Source organism: Crinia signifera, chromosome 8, assembly GCF_055691185.1.
Source record: "Crinia signifera chromosome 8, ASM5569118v1, whole genome shotgun sequence".
Lineage (NCBI taxonomy): Eukaryota > Metazoa > Chordata > Amphibia > Anura > Myobatrachidae > Crinia > Crinia signifera.
Genome location: NC_139224.1, coordinates 46,068,957 through 46,090,160, shown reverse-complemented (window position 1 = coordinate 46,090,160; position 21,204 = coordinate 46,068,957). Strand labels below are relative to the sequence as shown.

At 45.4% G+C, this 21,204-nt stretch overlaps 1 protein-coding gene and 1 pseudogene across 8 annotated transcripts in view; one reads left to right on the top strand and one right to left on the bottom strand.

Moving 5' to 3' along the window:
- Positions 1 to 20,475, bottom strand: part of WNK2 (WNK lysine deficient protein kinase 2) — a 184,573-nt gene extending 164,098 nt beyond the window's left edge. For 6 of the 8 annotated variants that reach the window (XM_083156290.1, XM_083156295.1, XM_083156296.1 and 3 more), the window contains exons 1-2: positions 7,788 to 7,936; positions 5,994 to 6,895 (exon numbers count right to left, since the gene is read on the bottom strand). In XM_083156290.1, coding sequence (XP_083012416.1) covers positions 5,994 to 6,704 — 711 coding nt within the window. In that variant the 5' untranslated portion in view covers positions 6,705 to 6,895; positions 7,788 to 7,936. The other 2 variants (XM_083156291.1, XM_083156292.1) reach the window with 2 other exon arrangements.
- Positions 2,147 to 2,283, top strand: LOC146029985 (U2 spliceosomal RNA; annotated as a pseudogene).
- Positions 20,476 to 21,204: the final 729 nt, after the last annotated feature.

Below are 21,204 nucleotides of genomic sequence, written 5' to 3'. Positions count from 1 at the left end.
AGCTCAGCACTAAACTACTGTGCTATCCTGCACTTTTCGCTACATTGTATAAAAATGACATTGTTTAAATTGCCATCACAAAAAGAACAGCTCTGCAACATTTAAGTTAAATCTATATAAGGGATGTAAACACAGGCCAGCCGCCAGGGACATTGTACAAACAGAAGTCCATTTTTTACCGGCCCCCAGCATGTAATTTTCTTGTTAGACCCAGGTTGCAGTTTCAGCATTTTGGTTCTAATTTGACTTTGCCTCTTGGTCACAGGGAATGTACGTCAGTGGGGATAGGGGAGAGATATCACTGTTATGTGCTCAGATCACAAAAGCCAATAACTTAAGAAGGAACAAACACATTCTCATAATAACATTGTAAGTAATTGTTCCTGCATATCCATGTGCAAGTGATACCAGATGGTCTATTTATTAATAAACATCAATGTGGCAGATTTTCTACAACACTGTCCTGGAAAAGTAATAAAGGCCCATACACACTAGGCGACTTTCAACTGAAAGTCACCTAGTGTGTATGCCCCACCGACCACCAACTGGCGATGATGCCCGCTCCATCGCCAGCCAGGTGAGCCGTCTGCTTGTTTTACCAGCACGTCTAGCGATGATAGCTGTTTTTCAGCCATCATCGCTAGATGTGTACGCAGCACGGGCTGAAAGATGATTCACTTTCAGCCTGGCTGACCGCACGGTTCCCTCCCTCTTTCCTTCTACCCTGCTCCAGATCATACTCACCCCGCTCACCAGCGCTGCCCAGCTCCATCAGGCTGGCTGGCTGGCTCCAAGTCCACACGGAGGCTTCTGCTCCCTCCGTCCGGCCACACAGCCTGCTCGCCCCGCCCCCTGCCCTGCTTGCCCCGCTCCGTCAGGCTGGCTTACTCCCTCCGCCTGGCCAGGGCTGCCCCGCTCCGTCTGGCTGGCTGCTCCCTCCGCCTGGCCACACAACCTGCACGAAGCCCTGGCCACCAATGTAAAAAGCCAGTAATATATACATTGCTGGCACAGGCCAGCAATGTATATATTACAGGCACCACTGGGCACCAATGATTGCTTATTAACCAGTAATATAAACATTATATTTTACTGGCACCACTGCCCACCAATGATTTATTTATTAGCCGGTAATATATACATAGCTGGCACATGCCAGCAATGTACATATTACTGGCATTACTGCCAACCATGGGTTAAATTGAGCCGGAACGAGGCAGAACTGCGTTCCGTCCGTTGATTTTGGAGGCGGAACATCCGCTCACCTGACCCTGCCTGCATCGTTAAAGGAGACAGCCTGCAGAGCGGTGTCTCAGAGCAGGTTCAACCATCCGCTGTGCGGCTATTTCGAATGACACGCCTACTTGCAACTCGCGCACCACCGTTGCACGATTGGCTGCGAGTCGCGGACAAATGGACCTGCTCTGAGACAGTCGGATTTCCACACCACTCTGCCCAGTGGTCTCCTTTAGTGATGCAGGCAGTGCACATAGCATGTTAGCCCTGGAACTGTGCATGTTACCCCTGGCACCGTGCATGAAAACCCTAGCAATGAGCATGTAGGTAAGCTGCACTTATGTGGCATTATATGTAATGGGCATTACAGTGTGTGACATAATGTGTATTATGGTGTGCATAGTCCCCTGTCCCACAAAGCCATGCCTTAAGTTTTTCGCAGGCCAGCAATGTATATGTTACTGCCACCACTGCCCCCCCCCCAATGTATATTTTGTTATAACGTAACCTATACATTGCTTTCGCAAGTGAATGGATTTCTCCCTAGGTGCACAGCTGAAAATTAAATGTTTGCCATGCACATGGGTGGGATTTTGCCCGGTCAGGGCGGCATGGGTTGGAGTTTACCTGATAGCTGGGCTCCGAATATACGCAGCCCAGCAACCAGTTCTGAATCAGGCACCAAGAACAGGAATGCTCTGAATAAAATAGCCCCTACTCCCACCCTTGTAATTCAAACCCAGCCCATAGTGTATATAGCCTTTTATTTGAAAGATTTTCAGAAAAGTCTTTTGCCTCCTGAAAATCGTTTCTTTGAATAAAATTGCTCAGTGTGTACGTGCTACTTTGGTGAAAGATATATCTAGCAGAGATTTTGGCAGTCTTTCGAAATGAACATCTAGTGTGTAGGGTCGCTTCTCGGCCTGTTGGCTACGATCAAGTGTAGTATCTGTTCTGATCAGCGGGTATGGACTGGCCCCTGGCAGAAGAATAGAGAAAGGCTGGACTGAGTAACTGCACTGATGGGCGGAGGGTGTGGGACCCCTCATGCCTGGGAGTGGCAAAAAGTCTGGCTGAGTACCTCACCTCTGCCAGTGGTGGGAGGTGTTGTTTCCGTAAACCCACTGGTAGGAGGGGGGGGGGGGGGGGGGGAAGAGACACTGTCCTTACCCTGGGCCTTTTGGCTGTGGTAGGACAATTTTTCAGGGTTAGTGCTTTTTTGGGGGGGGGAGTTAGTGCTTTTTGACACTTCAGAAACATACTGCAAGATTACATCAATTACACAATTTAAAATTCCATTGCATATAGACACCACAAATTGGATCACTCCCAGCACCCCACATCACTAGGCACATCTGCAGATAGGACACCGGGTCATAAACCCGGAAGTCTTATTATTGCAAAGGACACCTATTGCCACAAGGTCTGGATTTTGTGATTTTCTTCAAGCATACAGCTTTAACAACATTATCCTGGTTAAGATGGATGGATGCGTGGGTGGAATACTTATGGTGTCAATACAATCAATTTATGCAAGCAAGCCGTAATCAACTTAATAGTAACAATCCCTTGAATTTTTTTTCCCCCTAACAAAAATCTGTTTTGGGAAGTCACAAGCCTTTTTATTCTATCATTGAGTCACAGTTCTGCGCAATTCTAACTGTGTAATGTGAACACCAAGGCAGCCACAGCCACAAAACACAGTGACACAGGATGGAGCAGTGAGCAGAAAGGCTTTGGAGTGCCATTCTGAGCTCAGTCTGTAAGTACACACTAAAATACTCCTCCCTCTGCCAGCCCATGACCCAATCAGAGAAGGGTGCAAACCACCGAGGCACCAGGCTGGAGAGGCGCTCTCTTCTGACCAGTGCTCAGCTGCTGCTACTTGTTAAAAGGGTAGGACAGGCAGCAACACTGGAAGCTACAAAATCCTTCCACCCTAGTCCCTTTGAAATCAACAGGCAGCGAGCGGAGCTATACGGGACGGCCCTGCTACTGGGGACATCATGCATACAAGCGGCGCTGCTACTGGGTACATCATGCACGCCAAGCGACGCTGCTACTGGGGACATCATGCACGCCAAGCGATAAGAGGCACTACTACTACTACTACTATGGGAATTATGTGCATAAAGGGATTCTACTGCTGTGGGCATTATGTATAATGGATAGATTAAGTTTTGGGAGTATATCTATACCCCGTTTACACTGAGGCAAAAACCCACGTTTTTGCCTTGTGGACCTGGGTTAGCGTTGGTGTAAAAGGGGTAGCTGAAAAAAAACTTATCCAATTTCCAGGGTGGAACACGGGGAGGTGGTGGGGCAATGTAAACGGGTATGCCGTGTCATCTGACCCGACTCACTTTTACACCAATGGGGGAGACCAACCTCCCAACTGCAGCATCCTGCGGTCAGTACAGAGGTTGGGTGGGGGGGGGGGGGGGGGGGAGGGGGCTCAAAGACTCCTCTGCTATACTGTAAACAGCAGCAGAGCCGGGAAGGAGGTGAATGGATGCCTGTGTGCGGCATCAATTCACCTTGAGGACGGGGGCTGGGAGGGTGCACGGAGTCTGGGGGCAGCCTAGCAGCTTACCTTGGATATGATGTAATCTCCAAGTGCCATCCCCTCCACCCATGTGCAGTGTAAATGGTCCGGTTCAGGAATATTTCGGGTCAGAACCACAGTGTAAATGGGGAAAATCCCGGATACGGATTGCCGTGATGAAAATACCGGGTCGGATCCAGGATTTTTGTGTAAACGTTGTGTAATAAAGCTTCTAAATACGGGAGAAAAAAAAAAAACAGTGGTGTGGCCCATAGCAACCAATCATATTCTGTCTATCATTTTCTAGGCCGCAATAGAGCAGTGGTTCTCAAACTCGGTCCTCAGGACCCTGCACAGGTCACCTGACAGCTGCATTCATTACTGACTGACATTTTAAAGGATTCACAGGTGGAGCTAATTATTTCACTTGGTTTTGTGAGGAGACCTGCAAAACATGCACGGTGTGTGGTCCATAGGACCGACTTTGAGAACCTGTGCTTAGAGTAATGACACACCGGATCTGACTGGTTGCCATCAGCATAATTTTTAGAAGCATTAGCAAAAAAATGGGGATGTTTTCCAATGAAATAATCTGTTTTTATTCATCATTTTATATAGAAAGTTTAGGAAATGACAGAAGCTAAATGTTGCTATGGACAACTCTAATTTCTCTCTCAGAGCATCCATAAATGGCATTTACCTCCCCAACTGCCCAGCCAATCAGGACAACGCTATCTATCCCAGTCAGGAAGGCAGAACAAGCGTCTCATATAGGAACGATCAGCAGGTCAGAATTATCACCGGGTTGTAGTTACAAGCGATCTACTATAGATATGCTGCATAACCTGTTTTAGGCCATGCAGAAAATTCATTACCAAATCATCTACAGAAGTACCATAACAAACGCACAAAGCAACAGAAACAGAATCTGGAAAACTATTGCAAGTAATAATGCAATGTACAGTTTGTAAGCACAATCAGTGTAAACTAAAGCAATCTGAACAAAGCTACTGTAGCAATCCACACTGCAGCACATTTAACCAATTATAAGCGCTATAGAAATGTATGGGGAATGATTCCGATTGGTTTGCAAAAGCAAACTTTTTATTTCATTGGACAAAACCATGTGCACTGCAGGTGGGGCAGATGTAACATGTGCAGTAACATTTGGGTGGGGTGTGTTCAAATTGAAATCTAAATTGCAATGTAAAAATAAAGCAGCCAATATTTACTCTGCTGATAAATAAAATAACCCACCCAAAATGTAACTCTCATCGCACATGTTACATCTGCCCCACCTGCAACGCACATGGTTTTGTCCATTAAAGAAGGAGTTTGCTTTTGCAAACCAACCAAGACCATTCCCATAGTGTATGGGGTTAAAACCCATCACGGGAAGTATTTTCTTCTAATCCTGTGTAGCTATACACAAACGGATTTATAATTGGAAATATTTCTTCATCTATACAGTTTATTGCAAATAACCCACACAGGACACAATTTGTAGAACACCTTCAGTCTTAGCTGATCTGTAGGAGAGCATCATTTAGGAGATGTGCAAGATGCTCGATCACAGGAATAGTGGATAATTATTACATAAGCAAAAGGACCTCCAGGACAGCATGGCACCTGTGCTATTATATAAAGGAGATATGATGTGATTAGAGCACAATAAGATGTATTTAGCAGAAGGTTGATGCTGGACCACAGAATGGAACCCACCATTTATCCAGCAATATTGGTGCAAACACATTTGCCTAGAATTAGCAATTAGGTGATCTATAGATGACCTGTCCTGCAGCCTAGAACAGTGATGGCTAACCTTGACACTTCAGCTGTTGTTGAACTACACATTCCAGCATGCCCTGCATCAGTTTTCACATGGCCAAATAGCAATACTGTAGCAGGGCATGCTGGGATGTGTAGTTCAACAACAGCTGGAGTGTCAAGGTTAGCCATCAGTGGCCTAGAACATGTACTGTGTAGGATACCCAAGTTAGCCGACACAATCAAAAATTAATATAGTCAGAATGTTAAAAATAAGTTTAAAACAAAAATGCAAGTTATAGTATATGTGTGTGTGTTAGTATTTACTTATTTTAATCTCGTGTTGTTAGTACATTACCATTCGTTAATGAGGCATCATTGGTTTCCCAGCAAGAACTAATTACGTCAACTCTAAGTAGGTATTGTAAATAAAGCATTATCTTACCTGGAGTTCACACCACGCTACCTCCACCCATGTTTCTGTATCCAGACCCTTGTAAACCGTTTTAAAGGAGCCTCTTCCAATTTCAATGTCAAACTTTAAAAACCTGCCATCAGGGGAGGTAGAAACAGCTTTGATATCCGCTTCCTCTTCATTGTCCTCCTCTTCCTCTTTTTTGGACTTTGCTACCTCTTTAGAAGAAGTTTCGGGTTCCTCCTTCTTGTCTTGTTCATCTTGGTGTTGTGGTCTTTCGATTCTAATTTCCCTAGAGGACTCACATTTGGGTTCAGGGGTTTCAGTAGCAGAACCCTGATCACTGGATCCATGCACTCTCTTGGCAATGGCTCTTCTTGCTCTAGCTATAGGGATGACCTTGTTCTGGTATTGAGATTCACTTAAGTCAAGGACTGGAGGTTCTTCTTGATCGGACTCAATCACAGTCCTTCTCAAAAACCTCAGCTTGACAGTTTTGGAGTCTTTAGAAGCAGGCACAAGCTGGGCTTCTTTCCCAGAGTTGAGCATTGCAGTGTCCATGATATCCACACCAGTGTTCAGCCCATGAATATTCATAGGACTCCCGACACAGTCATTGGATTCTGCAGGACATGCACCTTGAAGAACTAGATCCTTTTTATTGTGAACCCCTCTTTTCATTAGATGTGTGGCTACAGATTGTGTGTCCAGTGTTTCCAGTCTGTTGGGCTCATGGTCCATATCAGTTTAAGAAACAAACAAAAAAAAATGTACAACTCAACAGATTTCCCTGCAGGAGGCTGTGACGCAGAACGATGCAGCAGCTTTTCCTAGAGCTCCCATGAAAAGGTTATCGGAGTCTGCCCCCCCAGATCACTGCAGATCCTCACTCAGCACAGCAAAACCAGACCTTGCTGAAAATCCGTAGAATCCTGTATGATGGAGACAGATCATTAGAAATCCAAGTAGATTAGTCCTATTCCACTCCCTCCCTCTGACCAGTTGTCCATTGTACTGGGCTCAAAAGACACGTGGGAACATGGGCTAACGCTCCTGACATCATAGGATCACATGTGGTGCATAAGTAATAGGATATTTAGGGGTTGGTCATTTTGGGGGTTATTCCATAGGGACATAGGTATGCATAGGTATACTTACATCCACTTACTCATTTCATGTAGAACCTGGCATTTTCTCTACAACATCCAATATTAGGGTCAGGCATACTCAGGAGAATACAAAAGGGGGAACCTAAGTGGGCAGGGAGGTCCTGGCATCCTCAATTACAAACAGAGGGGGTGGTAGGTTGGAAGAGGATCTCATAAGAACACACAAGTACCAGGCCTGATTATACCTTTGTTATTAAGCTTTCACAATGCTACAAGCTGGAATGAGGCCTTGACATGATTACAACATGATCACCAAGTGGGTACCAGGCCTGACATTCTCCCCAATGCCAGTGCATGGGTACCAACCTCGGACTCTCACACCGATGGAACATTGAAAAAAAAGGAATTGAGAATGACATTATGCATCAGATAACGTGCAGCCAGTAAGGTCCCATGTGGCTCTGCAAGAACACGATTCCTGCTTAACCCCTGCGCTGCTGCCTGGCATCTGACAGATACAAAGGGGCTGGGTGCTGGCAGGGAACACACGCGTGCCCAGGGTGGGGAGGGAGGCACACAATACGTACTCACATGTAGTCTGCCGGACTGCTGCACGGGAGAAGGACAGGGAACTACCCTGCAGGCAGCCTGAGCAAGTGCTGCCCACACCCACCCTGCCCCCGGTGCTCCCTGCCCCACATCCCGCTATACACACCCTGATCACACGAGTGACCTGCGCCCCCAATGCATGGCTGCCAGTAATCCGATCCCTCTCCGCCTGTCCTCTGTCCTCCTCCTGCTGGCAGCGATGTAATGACAGATCCATTGAGCAAGCCGGCTTCTGGACAAGAAGGGGATGCCTAGGTGGGCAATGCAGGGAGGAGGAGGAGGGAGGAGGGATCTAGCAGCTCTGGACCAGTAGTTGCTGCAGCCCCTCCCTGATATCACAGGAGCTCTCAGCTCTGCTGCTCTCATTAGAATAGACTAGTCACTAGTATATATAAATATTTGTATATATTATTATTTATTTGACATTATATAAATGCTGCTGTAAACTTGCCAGCCTGAAATTGTATTCAGAATAACATTCAGCTGACATGCAGATGCATGGAGGGTTCCTGTGAGTAGGATGGGGTGCTGCATATAAAATATTGTTAGCCCCATTCATTTTTTATATAAGGGTTACTAAACTGGCCAGTGTGACATTAGTAAATTGTGGTGCAACAATAGATCACCCAGTTAGAACGTTTGGACTTACTTGATTCTATGGTCTAGCAAGATGAGCACCTCCTTCCTATCATATGACATGGCAGCTATTAGCGAGTGCGAATCGTTTGGTAGACATTGTCTAATGTGGGGTACACACCAGGGCGACCCGCTCACGATGCACATCGTGAGCGGGTCGTCAGTGTCTCGTCCGACCCGCTCACGGTGACGCGGGGAGGCACGACCCGCTCACGATGTGCACCGTGAGCGGGTCCGATCCGATGACGACCCGCACCCGGCTGTATGGTCGTCATTCATATCCTACCGACCCGCGGGACCGCGCATCGGATCGGTATCGGTCCACACCAGGAGAGAAAAGGGCCCAATCAGCACACAATCTACATCCAATTGGTCGGAATTGGATCTAGATTGAGGGGATCGGGCCCTAGTCATCCTGGTGTGTACCCAGCATTAGCCACCAAGCCAAAGGCCGACATGATCAAAAGGTCGACATGAGTTTTTCCATTCTTCTGGGTGTCATATATGGACGCCGTATTAGTGTACCGTGTGCACTCACCATTCTTCCGGCACTGTTATATGTATCCTAGCTGCCTACCCTCCTGCATTCTGCAGGAGACTTCCTGACATAGCAGCAATCTCCCTCATGTCACCTAGCCTACATTACACGGTTACATTGATGGGGAAAAAGGAATAAGAGATACATTTACATTGAATCATCAGCACCATTTCCCAGCACTTTACCAAGTATAGTAGCTCTTACTAACTGCTTCGGGGCTCATCTACATTTGGATATAAGTCATTTTAAAGGTCCCACATTCTTAATCTCTTTTCACAATCTCTCCATATATGGAACTAGACACACCCTTTAGGTGGAGCATGACACGCCCCCTCAATGGGGCGCTGTGAAAAATTCTGCTACCAACTTTAATCTCCCTGAAACTAGTTTTCAAAAGTAGGCAAGTATGTGTTATATTCTCAATCTATGCCCACTGGAATGGTAAACTATGAAGTTGGTTTAAAAAAAAAAAAAATAGAAAAAAAACCTAATGTCAACCTTTTATCTAGACACTGCCAACTTCGTGACCGTAAACTGTTTTTAGCAGTGTTGTAACTATTCATTTTGGTGCCCTGTACCAAAAAATGCATTAACATTACTCTGCATGTTATAAATAGAAAAATCAAGTGAGGTCATGGGGAAGGAGCGTGAACTTACAATAGTACCCCCAATTTAAGTTACACAGCACAGCAATGCCCCTTATTCACATTACGCCCACACAGTGCCCCTTACACATTTTGCCTGCAGAGCACATATAGTTCTATAGAATCAGCGTTTATTCACTTGGCTTCTAGCCTTAATCTTGGCAATCTGTTCTGCTGCCAGCCCAAACAGTGCAGTACCCTCAGCACACTGAAGTGTTCAAAAAGGTCCCTAGAGACACTGCAAGAGCAGGAAGGGGTGGAGCACATGGACGCGCAGCATATGCCCACTGTAAGGTATCTAGCAGTAAGCTTGGCAGAGAAGGAGCCGGGCACCACAAAACCTATGCGATCTCAGGTGGATGCTGTGATTATCCACCCTCAGGACATATGCACTGTGTGCCAAGCCCAGTCAACACCAACCTAGTTACGGCCCTGATTTCTAAGAAAAGTGTAAGCTCTTCTGGACAGCTGTTAATGCTAATAGTATAATGCGCTGGCCTGGTTCTCAAACTACTGTGGAGCTAAAAACCACAGCAATGAATATGCCAGAGAGGGGGGGGGGGGGGAGTTCTCTGGAAGCAAAGAGACAACAAAATTGATTTTCTTGAGAAAAAAAAAAAAATCACATTTGTGGCATTTGATTAGATGGTAGATCTGGTTATGCCAAACAATATATTAGGCTCTCTGACAGTGCACACAACACATATACAAAGGTTGCTTTGTAGCTTTCACCTCTAACAGCAAAATCCCAGGCTCATCCCTGCCTAAAGCAGGGTTCACACTATGGGCAAGATGTACTAAGCTTGAAAAGTGATAAAATGGTAGAGTGATAAACCACCAACCAATTAGCTTCTTCCTGTCTCTTATCAAACACAGCCTGTGACATGGCAGTTAGGTGCTGATTGGCTGGTGGTTTATCACTCCATTTTTTCACTTTTAAAGCATAGTACATCTGGACCTCAGTGGGAGAAATGAGTTAGGGCTGATTGGCTGGTAAATGATCTATCCTCCACTTTATCTCATGTTAAGGCTTAATACATTTGGCCCACTGGATCATGCAGTGTGTATGGCGTGCACATTGTATCCTTACTTGGTGTCACACCGCTGGCTGGGCCACATTACATTGGGGCAGATGTATGAAGCAATGATAAGGGAGGAGAAGGGAGCCAGAGAAGTGGCCCATGGCAACCAATCAGTACTAAAGTTACAACTATAATTTGCATATTATAAACTGATACAGAGCAACTGATTGGTTGCCATGGCTCACTTCTCCTCCCTGATCACTGCTTCACACATCTACACCACATCCTGTACCATGGCAGTAAGAAGCTGATTGGCTGGTTCTTTAACACCCTCCACTTTATCTCTTGTTAAGGCAAAATACATTTGACCCAATGTGCGATGTATCTATACACAGCAGGTGGGAAGATGAGCTGATCAAGTGTAAACTATACAAGGCATACAATATATTCTTACAATACAAGTCAAAGTGATATTTCGTAACATATCGCTTTAGTGTGCATCCAGCTTTAAACGAGCTCCTAACACAACAGCTGATGGTCTGAGCCTTGTAGAATGTGAACTCTGTACTACTGTCTGGCTTTTCAAATTATACATATTTTTTATTAGTTAGATGCCATGAATACAGAGAAAATACATCACAAGAAAACCTGCAGAGGGTTCATAATAAAAAAGAAAATGATCAATATATGCCTACAGTCATCAATTAACATAGACATCTTTTTTTAATTAAAGTAGTAATAAAAAGTAGGAAATTAATAGGAAAAGCTAGAAGAAAGGAAGAGGAGGGAAAGGAAGAGAATTCAAAATAGGGAAAAAAGGGGAACTGGGGAGGATGGGAATAGGAAAAGGGATCCAACCCGGCTGGAAAATAAAACCACCGCAAGGTCAGCAACATAAACACCGGAAGGACAGGCAGGGAAATTGCCTACAGTAGGTCAAATTAGTGAAAAGCTGGAGGGACATTGAAATAAGTGGTCCAGGGATCCCAGACTGTAATGAATTTTGTAGAAGAGCCTTTCAAAATGCTGGCAATATACTCCATTGAATGAATATGACAGATTTTGGCAGAGATCTCAGCCATTGTTGGAAGATCCGAGGATCTCCAATGGCATGCAACACAGGATCTGGTCACGAGAACTACAGTATACGAGTGAACAATTTGTTCTGCGTGTGACATGCCTCTGGAATATCCATGGAAAGGAGAGAACATCCAGCCTTGAAGGGAATATGTATAGATAAAATAGAGTTAGCCAGAGCAGCAATATTTTGGCAGTGAAGGATTAAAACTGGGCAATCCCACCATATACCTTGTACGTAGAAATGTGCCATCCATGCGTTTACATCTCCAACAAAGGGGGGAAATCTCTGCATTCATTTGGTTAAGCCTGACTTGGACATAGTACCGTGCAGTGGCGGTTTTTACCTATGGGCTGCAGTCCCCCCCCCCCCCAATAAAATCCGCCACTGTCTCTGCCTAAAGTGAAGCCAGATGCAATCTGTGAGACTGCTCTGGCTTCAATGTGACTGGCAGTGACTTCCTATTGGAAGTCCGACCTGCCAGTCAAGGCAATCCCATTGGGAGGTGTTCCCTCCCTCCGGGATGCCTCTCTGTGTGCAAATGCATGGCAGCCCACAAAATGTGTTCTGTGCATGCGCAATACCGCGGACTGTGCATGCGCCGGACCCAGGAACCTGATTAAGCCTCCAGGGCTGCTGCAAAGGCAGCCCATGGAGGCTTGGACCAACGCATGCGCAGTATGTATTAAGTTACTGCGCATACGCTGTCCCCGTGCAGGGGGCTGGCGGCCAGGACCAGAAAATGCTGGGAGCATGGCAGCAGAGGGGGGGCCCGCTTTGCGGCGGCAGCCCCCTCCTCCAAAATGGAAAGAGCCGCCACTGGTACCACGGAACTGTCTGGCTTGTCATTTTTCTACAATCACAGGAGCCAACTCTGTAGGTGTTGTGGGTGCTGGGGGAGGCCTGATATTGGTGATGCTGTTGGCATTAGCCACGTCTATGCAATATTTGTGCACCATAATCCTTAGGCCCACACAGATTACCTTATTGTATTTAGATCATTCATGTACAGAAGGAGCCGCACTCGTCAAGAGTTACACCCATCGCACCATCCATCCAGCGCCATCCCCCGCCAGAATGGGGTTCGCATCAATACGCTCGCGTGCCCCATTGTCGTGTGAGATGCTCGCGTGCCCCATTGTCGTGTGAGATAGTCGAGCATCCATTTCCTGTCCCCTGCCGCAAATCGCCATCCACCACAAACGAGTGGATGGCGGACTGGCAGCAACGCTGATCCTGGTCCCATCTGTATGTTGACAAAAAGTCACTTTAGAGCAGGGCTGGCCAAACCAGTCCTCAAGATCTACCAACAGTCCATGTTTTCCAAATCACCTAGCTGGTGCACAGCTGTAGTCATTACTAACTGTCACATTTACAAACATGCTGCATTCATTCCTACTATAGATCCGCAGGTTGCCTGAAACACATGAACAGTTGGTGGAGCTCGAGGAGAGGTTTGGCCACCCCTGATTTAGAGCTATGGCATCGAAGATTCATTTAGGGGACATTTCAAAAGCCCAATGGGCAAGAAAAAAGTAACACAAAAATACACATGTTATTCTGTCTAAGAACCAGATTTAACAATAAATTGTACCCCCACGGAGCAGGAAAAATTAGGGAAAAAGTGATATTAACCCTTTGAGTGCCAGGTGAATGTCAAAAAAGGTGTGAACATTGCCAAGCAACATCTTTATTCATCATAATGACCTGTAATGTTTTCCTTATAGGAAATATATTTTTTACACAACATTTATTATTTAAACTCATATAACAAATGTGAGCGACGCTGGGATTTTTAGACAAATATTTGCAGATCTCTCACAGAGATGTTGGCATTTTTAGCAGATATTTTGCACATCTATTACAGATGTTGGCACTCAAAGGGTTAATAAATGCAGTGGGACAGACGCACTAAGCTTCAAAAGTGATGAAATGGAGACAGGGCCGGTGCAAGGCACTGGAGTGCCCCAGGCGAGTCGGGGTGGGGGCACCTGTCCTGCGGCGCTGTGTATTTAAAGCTGGCGGTGGCAGAGAGGGGTCCCTGCAGTCAACGAGCGCTATCCGCCGGGCTATGCGGAAGCGCTTCTGTTGTGAAAACACTGGCCGCACGGCGCACGCTGATTGGCTAAATCTCAGCCAATCAGCGTGCGGACAGTGTTTTCACAACAGAAGCGCTTCCGCATAGCCCGGCGGATAGCGCTCGTTATTTCTTATTGACTGCAGGGACCCCTCGCTGCCTCCGCCGCCAGCTTTAAATACACAGCGCCGCAGGACAGGTACCCCCGCGGCACGGGGGGCAAAATGCCGCCATCCAGTGGCCAGCGCCCTAGGCAAATGCCTAGATTTGCCTAGTGGTGGTGCCGGCCCTGAATAGAGAGGGATATACAGCAAGCCAATCAGCTTCTATCTGCCATGTCACAAATAGTGTTTGAAAAATGACAGGCAGGAGCCGATTGGTTGTTTGTTTAACACTCTCCATTTTATCACTTTTGAAGCTTAGTGCATCTGGCCTATTGTTTGCAAAATTACATTTGGCAGATTAAGGGGGAGATTCTCTAAACTAAAAATGCGGTAAAAACCCTGTTATCTGCTCTAAGCATCCCCCGCCGGGTTATCGCAACGGGGGCATCGCCAGAAAAATCTGGCGATGTCCCAAAGAAGCCTATGGGCTTCTAACGCGACCCACCGCCGCCCCGCACTGACCCGCCTCACCTGTGTCCGGGCAGCACAAAGCGGTGCTGCCCGGACCTGTGACCTCCTCCTCCCTGCACTATGATCCTCTTCCGGGTGCAGGGAGGAGGAGAGCCCGGCGCAGCAGTGCAGGGTAAGGGAGGGAGGGGGAGCCACCGGGTCCCAGTGGGACCCGCTGTCTCCCACTGCAAAGGACAGCTCTTAACGCAAGAGCTGTCCTTTGCCCTATTTATTTTAGAGCATATGCGATAATTATGTTTGCGGTAGCGGGCGATGGGCGGCGGTAAGGGGGCGCGGATGTTAGAGCATCCCCCCCTAAGCGAGTCCTTTCAAATATAATCAGAAGTATATTATTGTTGTCTATAACCTGATCATTCTGCCAAATTAAATATAAACAAATGCAAAAAAATAAAAATAAAAAAAAATCTTAACTATACAGAAAAGGTCTGCACCCTAAAATTAGCACACACAGCACACAATGCATTATTTGTGACTAACACTACATACATATGGACAGGACAAATCAGACACTGGACTTTAGCCAGACAAACATACATTTTTATTGCTTCACTTCTATTTGCTTATAGGGGTTTTATAGTGCTTTGTGGATTTTGGTGAAATCTCCTTCACCTTGCGTGGAGTGGAGCAGGTAGCGTAGGAGGATTCAGTATTAAATCCCGGCGGTCGGGATCCCGGCGTTCAGAATCCCGATCGCCGAAATCCCGACAAGGGGGGGACGTGGATGGCCCCCCCCTTGCGGGCTCGCTACGCAGCGTGCCCGGTGCCTCGCTACGCCCGGCACACTAATTATTTCTCCCTCCGGGGGTGTCGTGGACACCCCCGGAGGGAGAAAGTGTCGGGATTTCGGCGATCGGGATTCCAGCGTCGGGATTCTGAACGCCGGGATCCCGACCGCCAGGATTTACACTGCATCCCGCGTAGGAGGCTGCAAGCCACACAGGACTGCCTAGGGGGAGATCAAACCTTACAGCTTATCAACATGGATGTAAAGTTGTATCCACGCCGCAATGTTAATTTAAATATATAAACACTCCCACAATTCCCCAGTGTCAGCCAATGAGAAAGGTGTACTCAATGTAGAGATGCCCAGATGAAAACATTAAAAGGGAAATGTATCAAACCTTCACCTACAGACCCTTATTCTAATCGCTTTGCATCCGATGTTGGGCATATGCGCGGGTGCATCTCTGTGCAAGTGCATATGCCGGGTGCATCTCTGAGCATGTGCATATGCCGGGTGCATCTCTGAGCATGTGCATATGCGCGGGTGCATCTCTGAGCATGTGCATATGCCGGGTGCATGTGGCCACAGTGAACAGACTTTTGTCGGGTGCATGCACCCAATACTGAGGGCGGGGGTGGCGGCAGATAGTCGAGCCCATGGGAACACCCAGCATATTATGGTCGTTCCCATGGTAATCGGCCCATGATGCGGGTGCCGGGGGCGGGCAACTAACATCACCGGATGTCAGCTGCCCACCGCTTCCTGACGAATGCCCACGCATATCTAAAATTACCTGAGAGTAACCTAAGATATGCGTGGGCCTTCCACATCATTCAATGGTCGGCGACCATCAAATGACGTGGGTGTTCCCCCACAGCCTGCGAATGGATATTTATGTTCAACATCCATTCACAACCCCTGCAAACTTACATGTTGTGCGAGGGTGGGGGGGGGCGGTGTACTGACATTTGGCGTCTGGTGGACTCGCAAGGCTGTGAATTCACAGCCTTGCGGATGAACCAGAATAACCCTCACTGTACAAGGGCTATTCCAATTTGCTCCAAAGAAACTTCGAGAGAAAAAAAAAAAAAAATTCACAATTTTTCCTCTCAATTGGGCTAATTGGATAGACCCTGGGGCTATTACCCTCCCACCCCCCAAAGAGTGAGGGGTGAACCTATAACATTTTCCACTATTTAGAAGCTTTGATGTATTTTATCCATAGTGTTCTAGGCAGACTGGAATGCTGCAGTTTGGTCTGCCCTATCCAGTGTAGTTTTCAATGTAGCCAAAGTGGTGACTAAGCTAGGGGGGCCCAGGTAGGGCTGCCGATTTCCATTTTTTTCTGGTGGGTGCTCCAGACCAGCCCCAAACCCCACCTCCCCCCCCCCCCCCACACACACACACACACACACACACACACAGGACTCACCCGCTGCTCGCCGTCGGGGTCCAGGATCCTAACAACAGCGGCGCCGCAGCGGGGTTCCTGCGGAATATGGGAGCTAGCAGTGGTATTAATACCACTAGTAGTTCCCATCCGCCGCAGGGACCCCCGCTGCTGACAGCATATCCGCTGCTGGGACCCCGCTGCCGTGGCCCCGGAGCACCCACGGTTTCGGCACCTATGGCCCCAGGTAGGATGCTAGCAAAATATCTGGGCAATTAAAATTCATATTAATTTTTTATTTTTGCCAAGGAGACAAGCCTAGCAGTAGCATCACCAACGTATTACTGAGCACATACACAATATATATGCACCCTATTTCATAAGCAACAACATGTATTATTTAAGATAGATAGATAGATAGATAGATAGATAGATAGATAGATAGATAGATAGATAGATAGAAAATGGAGAAGGCCTGGCACTCCCGCAGCTGGGTCCGAATACCCCGGTGCCTTCCAGGACAGGTAGGTAGAGGAATGGAAGAGGCGGCACTCAAATGGGATTTTTCAAAAGTGTATTGTGGCAAAAGATAGGACCAACGTATCGGGCTCTTAATCACCCCTTTCCACTTGCACCTTGACAAAGGGGTGATTAAGACCCCGAAACGTTGGTCCATATATATATATATATATATATATATGCAAAGAAGCAGACAGCGGCACTCTGGGAATTTTCAAAAACGTATATTAGTGCAAAAATAGCATACCAACGTTTCGGGGCATAAGGTACCCCTTTGTCAAGGTGAACAGTGCAGTAACCGCACTGTTCACCTTGACAAAGGGGTACCTTATGCCCCGAAACGTTGGTATGCTATTTTTGCACTAATATACGTTTTTGAAAATTCCCAGAGTGCCGCTGTCTGCTTCTTTGCCTACTCCTGCACAACTGTTCCAGAAGGCACCTGGGTCCCTGACCAGCTGGGGGAGTGCCAGGTCAACACACACCTTGCTATATATATCTATATCTATCTCTAGATATCTCTAGATCTCTATCTCTAGATCTCTATAGATCTCTATCTCTAGATCTCTATAGATCTCTATCTCTAGATCTCTATAGATCTCTATCTCTAGATCTCTATAGATCTCTATCTCTAGATCTCTATAGATCTCTATCTCTAGATCTCTATAGATCTCTATCTCTAGATCTCTATAGATCTCTATCTCTAGATCTCTATAGATCTCTATCTCTAGATCTCTATAGATCTCTATCTCTAGATCTCTATAGATCTCTATCTCTAGATCTCTATAGATCTCTATCTCTAGATCTCTATAGATCTCTATCTCTAGATCTCTATAGATCTCTATCTCTAGATCTCTATAGATCTCTATCTCTAGATCTCTATAGATCTCTATCTCTAGATCTCTATAGATCTCTATCTCTAGATCTCTATAGATCTCTATCTCTAGATCTCTATAGATCTCTATCTCTAGATCTCTATCTCTAGATCTCTATCTCTAGATCTCTATCTCTAGATCTCTATCTCTAGATCTCTATCTCTAGATCTCTATCTCTAGATCTCTATCTCTAGATCTCTATAGATCTCTATAGATCTCTATAGATCTCTATAGATCTCTATAGATCTCTATAGATCTCTATAGATCTCTATAGATCTCTATCTCTATAGATCTCTATCTCTATAGATCTCTATCTCTATAGATCTCTATCTCTATAGATCTCTATCTCTATAGATCTCTATCTCTATAGATCTCTATCTCTATAGATCTCTATCTCTATAGATCTCTATCTCTATAGATCTCTATCTCTATAGATCTCTATCTCTATAGATCTCTATCTCTATAGATCTCTATCTCTATAGATCTCTATCTCTATAGATCTCTATCTCTATAGATCTCTATCTCTATAGATCTCTATCTCTATAGATCTCTATCTCTATAGATCTCTATCTCTATAGATCTCTATCTCTATAGATCTCTATCTCTATAGATCTCTATCTCTATCTCTATCTCTATAGATCTCTATCTCTATAGATCTCTATCTCTATAGATCTCTATCTCTATAGATCTCTATCTCTATCTCTATCTCTATCTCTATCTATAACATAGACCACCCACCGTGTCTCCCCGCAGGGTGGTGAGATTAAGAGGCGGCACTCCACGGGCTTTGTGAAAAATCTTTAGTGGTACATCAAGTAGGACAACGTTTCAAGGCCACTCGGGGTCTTTTCATCAGGTCCACAATAGCAAAATCAAATAGTGTACAGACAGTAATCGTAAACTATTTGATTTTGCTATTGTGGACCTGATGAAAAGACCCCGAGTGGTCTTGAAACGTTGTCCTACTTGATGTACCACTAAAGATTTTTCACAAAGCCCGTGGAGTGCCGCCTCTTAATCTCACCACCCTGCGGGGAGACACGGTGGGTGGTCTATGTTATATTTGTCTCTGGAAGGCACCGCACTATTTATCTGGAGTGCCGATCGTCCAACCTCTAATATATATATATATATATATATATATATATATAACAATATCTCCAGAATTTGCGCTATGCTGTGTCGGTCGCTTGATAACACTTGATCCCCTACTAGAGAGATCGAAAAGCCAATATCCAATCCAGCACTTTTCAGGTACGACACGGGTGGGTCTAACTGCCTAATGGTATACACACACTGTGAGATGTGTGCTAGGTGTGATTTGAGCCATACAATTTGGACTGTACAATTGGTGCGATTTGAACGACACCAGATTATTATTACTACACTACAATAGCCAATTGCAGGGTACATGGAATCTAGATCCTGCTCATACTTTTTTGTCTTGCGATATGGACTACACAGGAGGGCGCATCGCAAGGCAAAATAAACGTGATTTAAACTAGATGCAATTTGAACTAAAATGTAAAAATTGTGTGGGAACCTTTAGACTCATTCCCCGCCCCACAATACACCTGTGCATTGATGTGCGACATATTAGCGAGTGCGACCTATCCCTTGCTACGTTTGGCCTTCGGGACCGCCATTTTGAATTAGGCCTATCCTGTGTAATATGAGACTGGAGATATGGATGCCCGATTTCTATTTGCATTTTAACTACTACAATAATGCAGACTGCACTTACAAAAAAAGGAGAACACATAATTCAGTTTTAAATGCAGTTCTGCAATATAAACATTTGAGATTCAAGAATATTATTTAACTAAAGGCTGGCATCCCACCCCATTCAGTTGGTCCCACAACATCTGCCATGATCTGGCAGCCCCAAATGCCCCTCTAGACAGCAAATTATTGCAGGAAAACAGGTTTCTTCCATATAAATAATTCTTCCCTCAGTAGGAGAAGCCCTCAATCTCTGCCAGTCTGGCAGAGGTCTCCTAGCTGCTGCCAAGGTGGGCGCTTTTCATTCAGACAGCAAGTTGTGCATCAATAACCTGTGCCAGCAGGGTGGGAGGAAAACTTAATCAAACCACAGCAGAGACCATAGTGGGATGTAGAACCGTAGATAATAATCTGTATTAAATGTGGAATTTATGGAAATAACTGAATATTCCATTTTGTGTGGCATTAACCTTTACAATGCTTTCTGTTTTATTGTAAAAATAAATATTTTTGCCTATTTCTTTTTTTCTTATTTCATTATCCATTAAACATAAGCGTTTTTATTTCCATTACAAATACAGGTTGAACATTGAAATATCACTTTCTGCAGCCTGGTTCCCTAAATTACCTCTCCTCTGATGAAGCATTTCCCAGGTGACTGAAGTAAGACATTGGGTTTTTTTTTATTATTATTTATTTTTACTTTTAAAATGAAAAGTTTTAGTGCGTTGACTTTCCAACTACAAAAAATAAAATGTATTCAAATGTTTCAGCAACACATACCTGTTGTTTCTCTACAGAAATCCCAGCTCCATGTGAGCACAGGTAATGTTACTGCATGAGAATTTCTGACATGACAGTTCTGTCCATGTGGGGAGAGAGTGAAAACCTGCACTGCACAGTCACTTGGGATAGAGGAACCAATAAGCACTGAATCAGGGTCCAAAGTTTACACCAATCTGGGTTTTGCATTTGTGAGAACTGGATGGAGCTGACAGTCACTCAGTAATGAAACAATCAAAACCAACTATCCAGTATAGCAGGCATTCCCAAACCACAGTCCTCAAGGCACACCAACAGTGCAGGTTTTAGTGATATCCAGGCTTCAGCACAGATGGTTTAATCAGAATCCCTCAGATACTAATTAAGTCACCTGTGCTCAAGCCTGGATATCTACAAAACCTGCACTGTTGGTGTGCCTTGAGGACCATGGTTGGGAATGCCTGCAGTATAGGTTATATTTTAAACATATACTCTGACCCTCCAACATGACCCATTCCAATAGGTACAAAATGCTCTGTTCTTGGACTTCCCGCTTTATGTATGATTGCCGTCACCTGTGTTGAAACGCCCTTCTCATCAATTAACTAGTTCAACCCAGGTGATGGCAATTATATAAAAAAAGAGGGATGTCCAGGAGCAGAGCATTTTGTACCTCAGGGAATGGGTCATGTTTTAGGGTATGCTCTGATTGTGCGCAGGTGGATTGATCTAGTGATTATTATGTCACCTGTGTTCAGTGAGGAGTGACCTTAAAGGGGAATATACTGTTGAATGCTAATTTAATACATTCTATATCCTTTATAGACAGATGTGCCTTTCTGTCACAGAATGTATTGTATAATTTTTATAGTGTGAGCCATGCGCATCATAGACAGATACA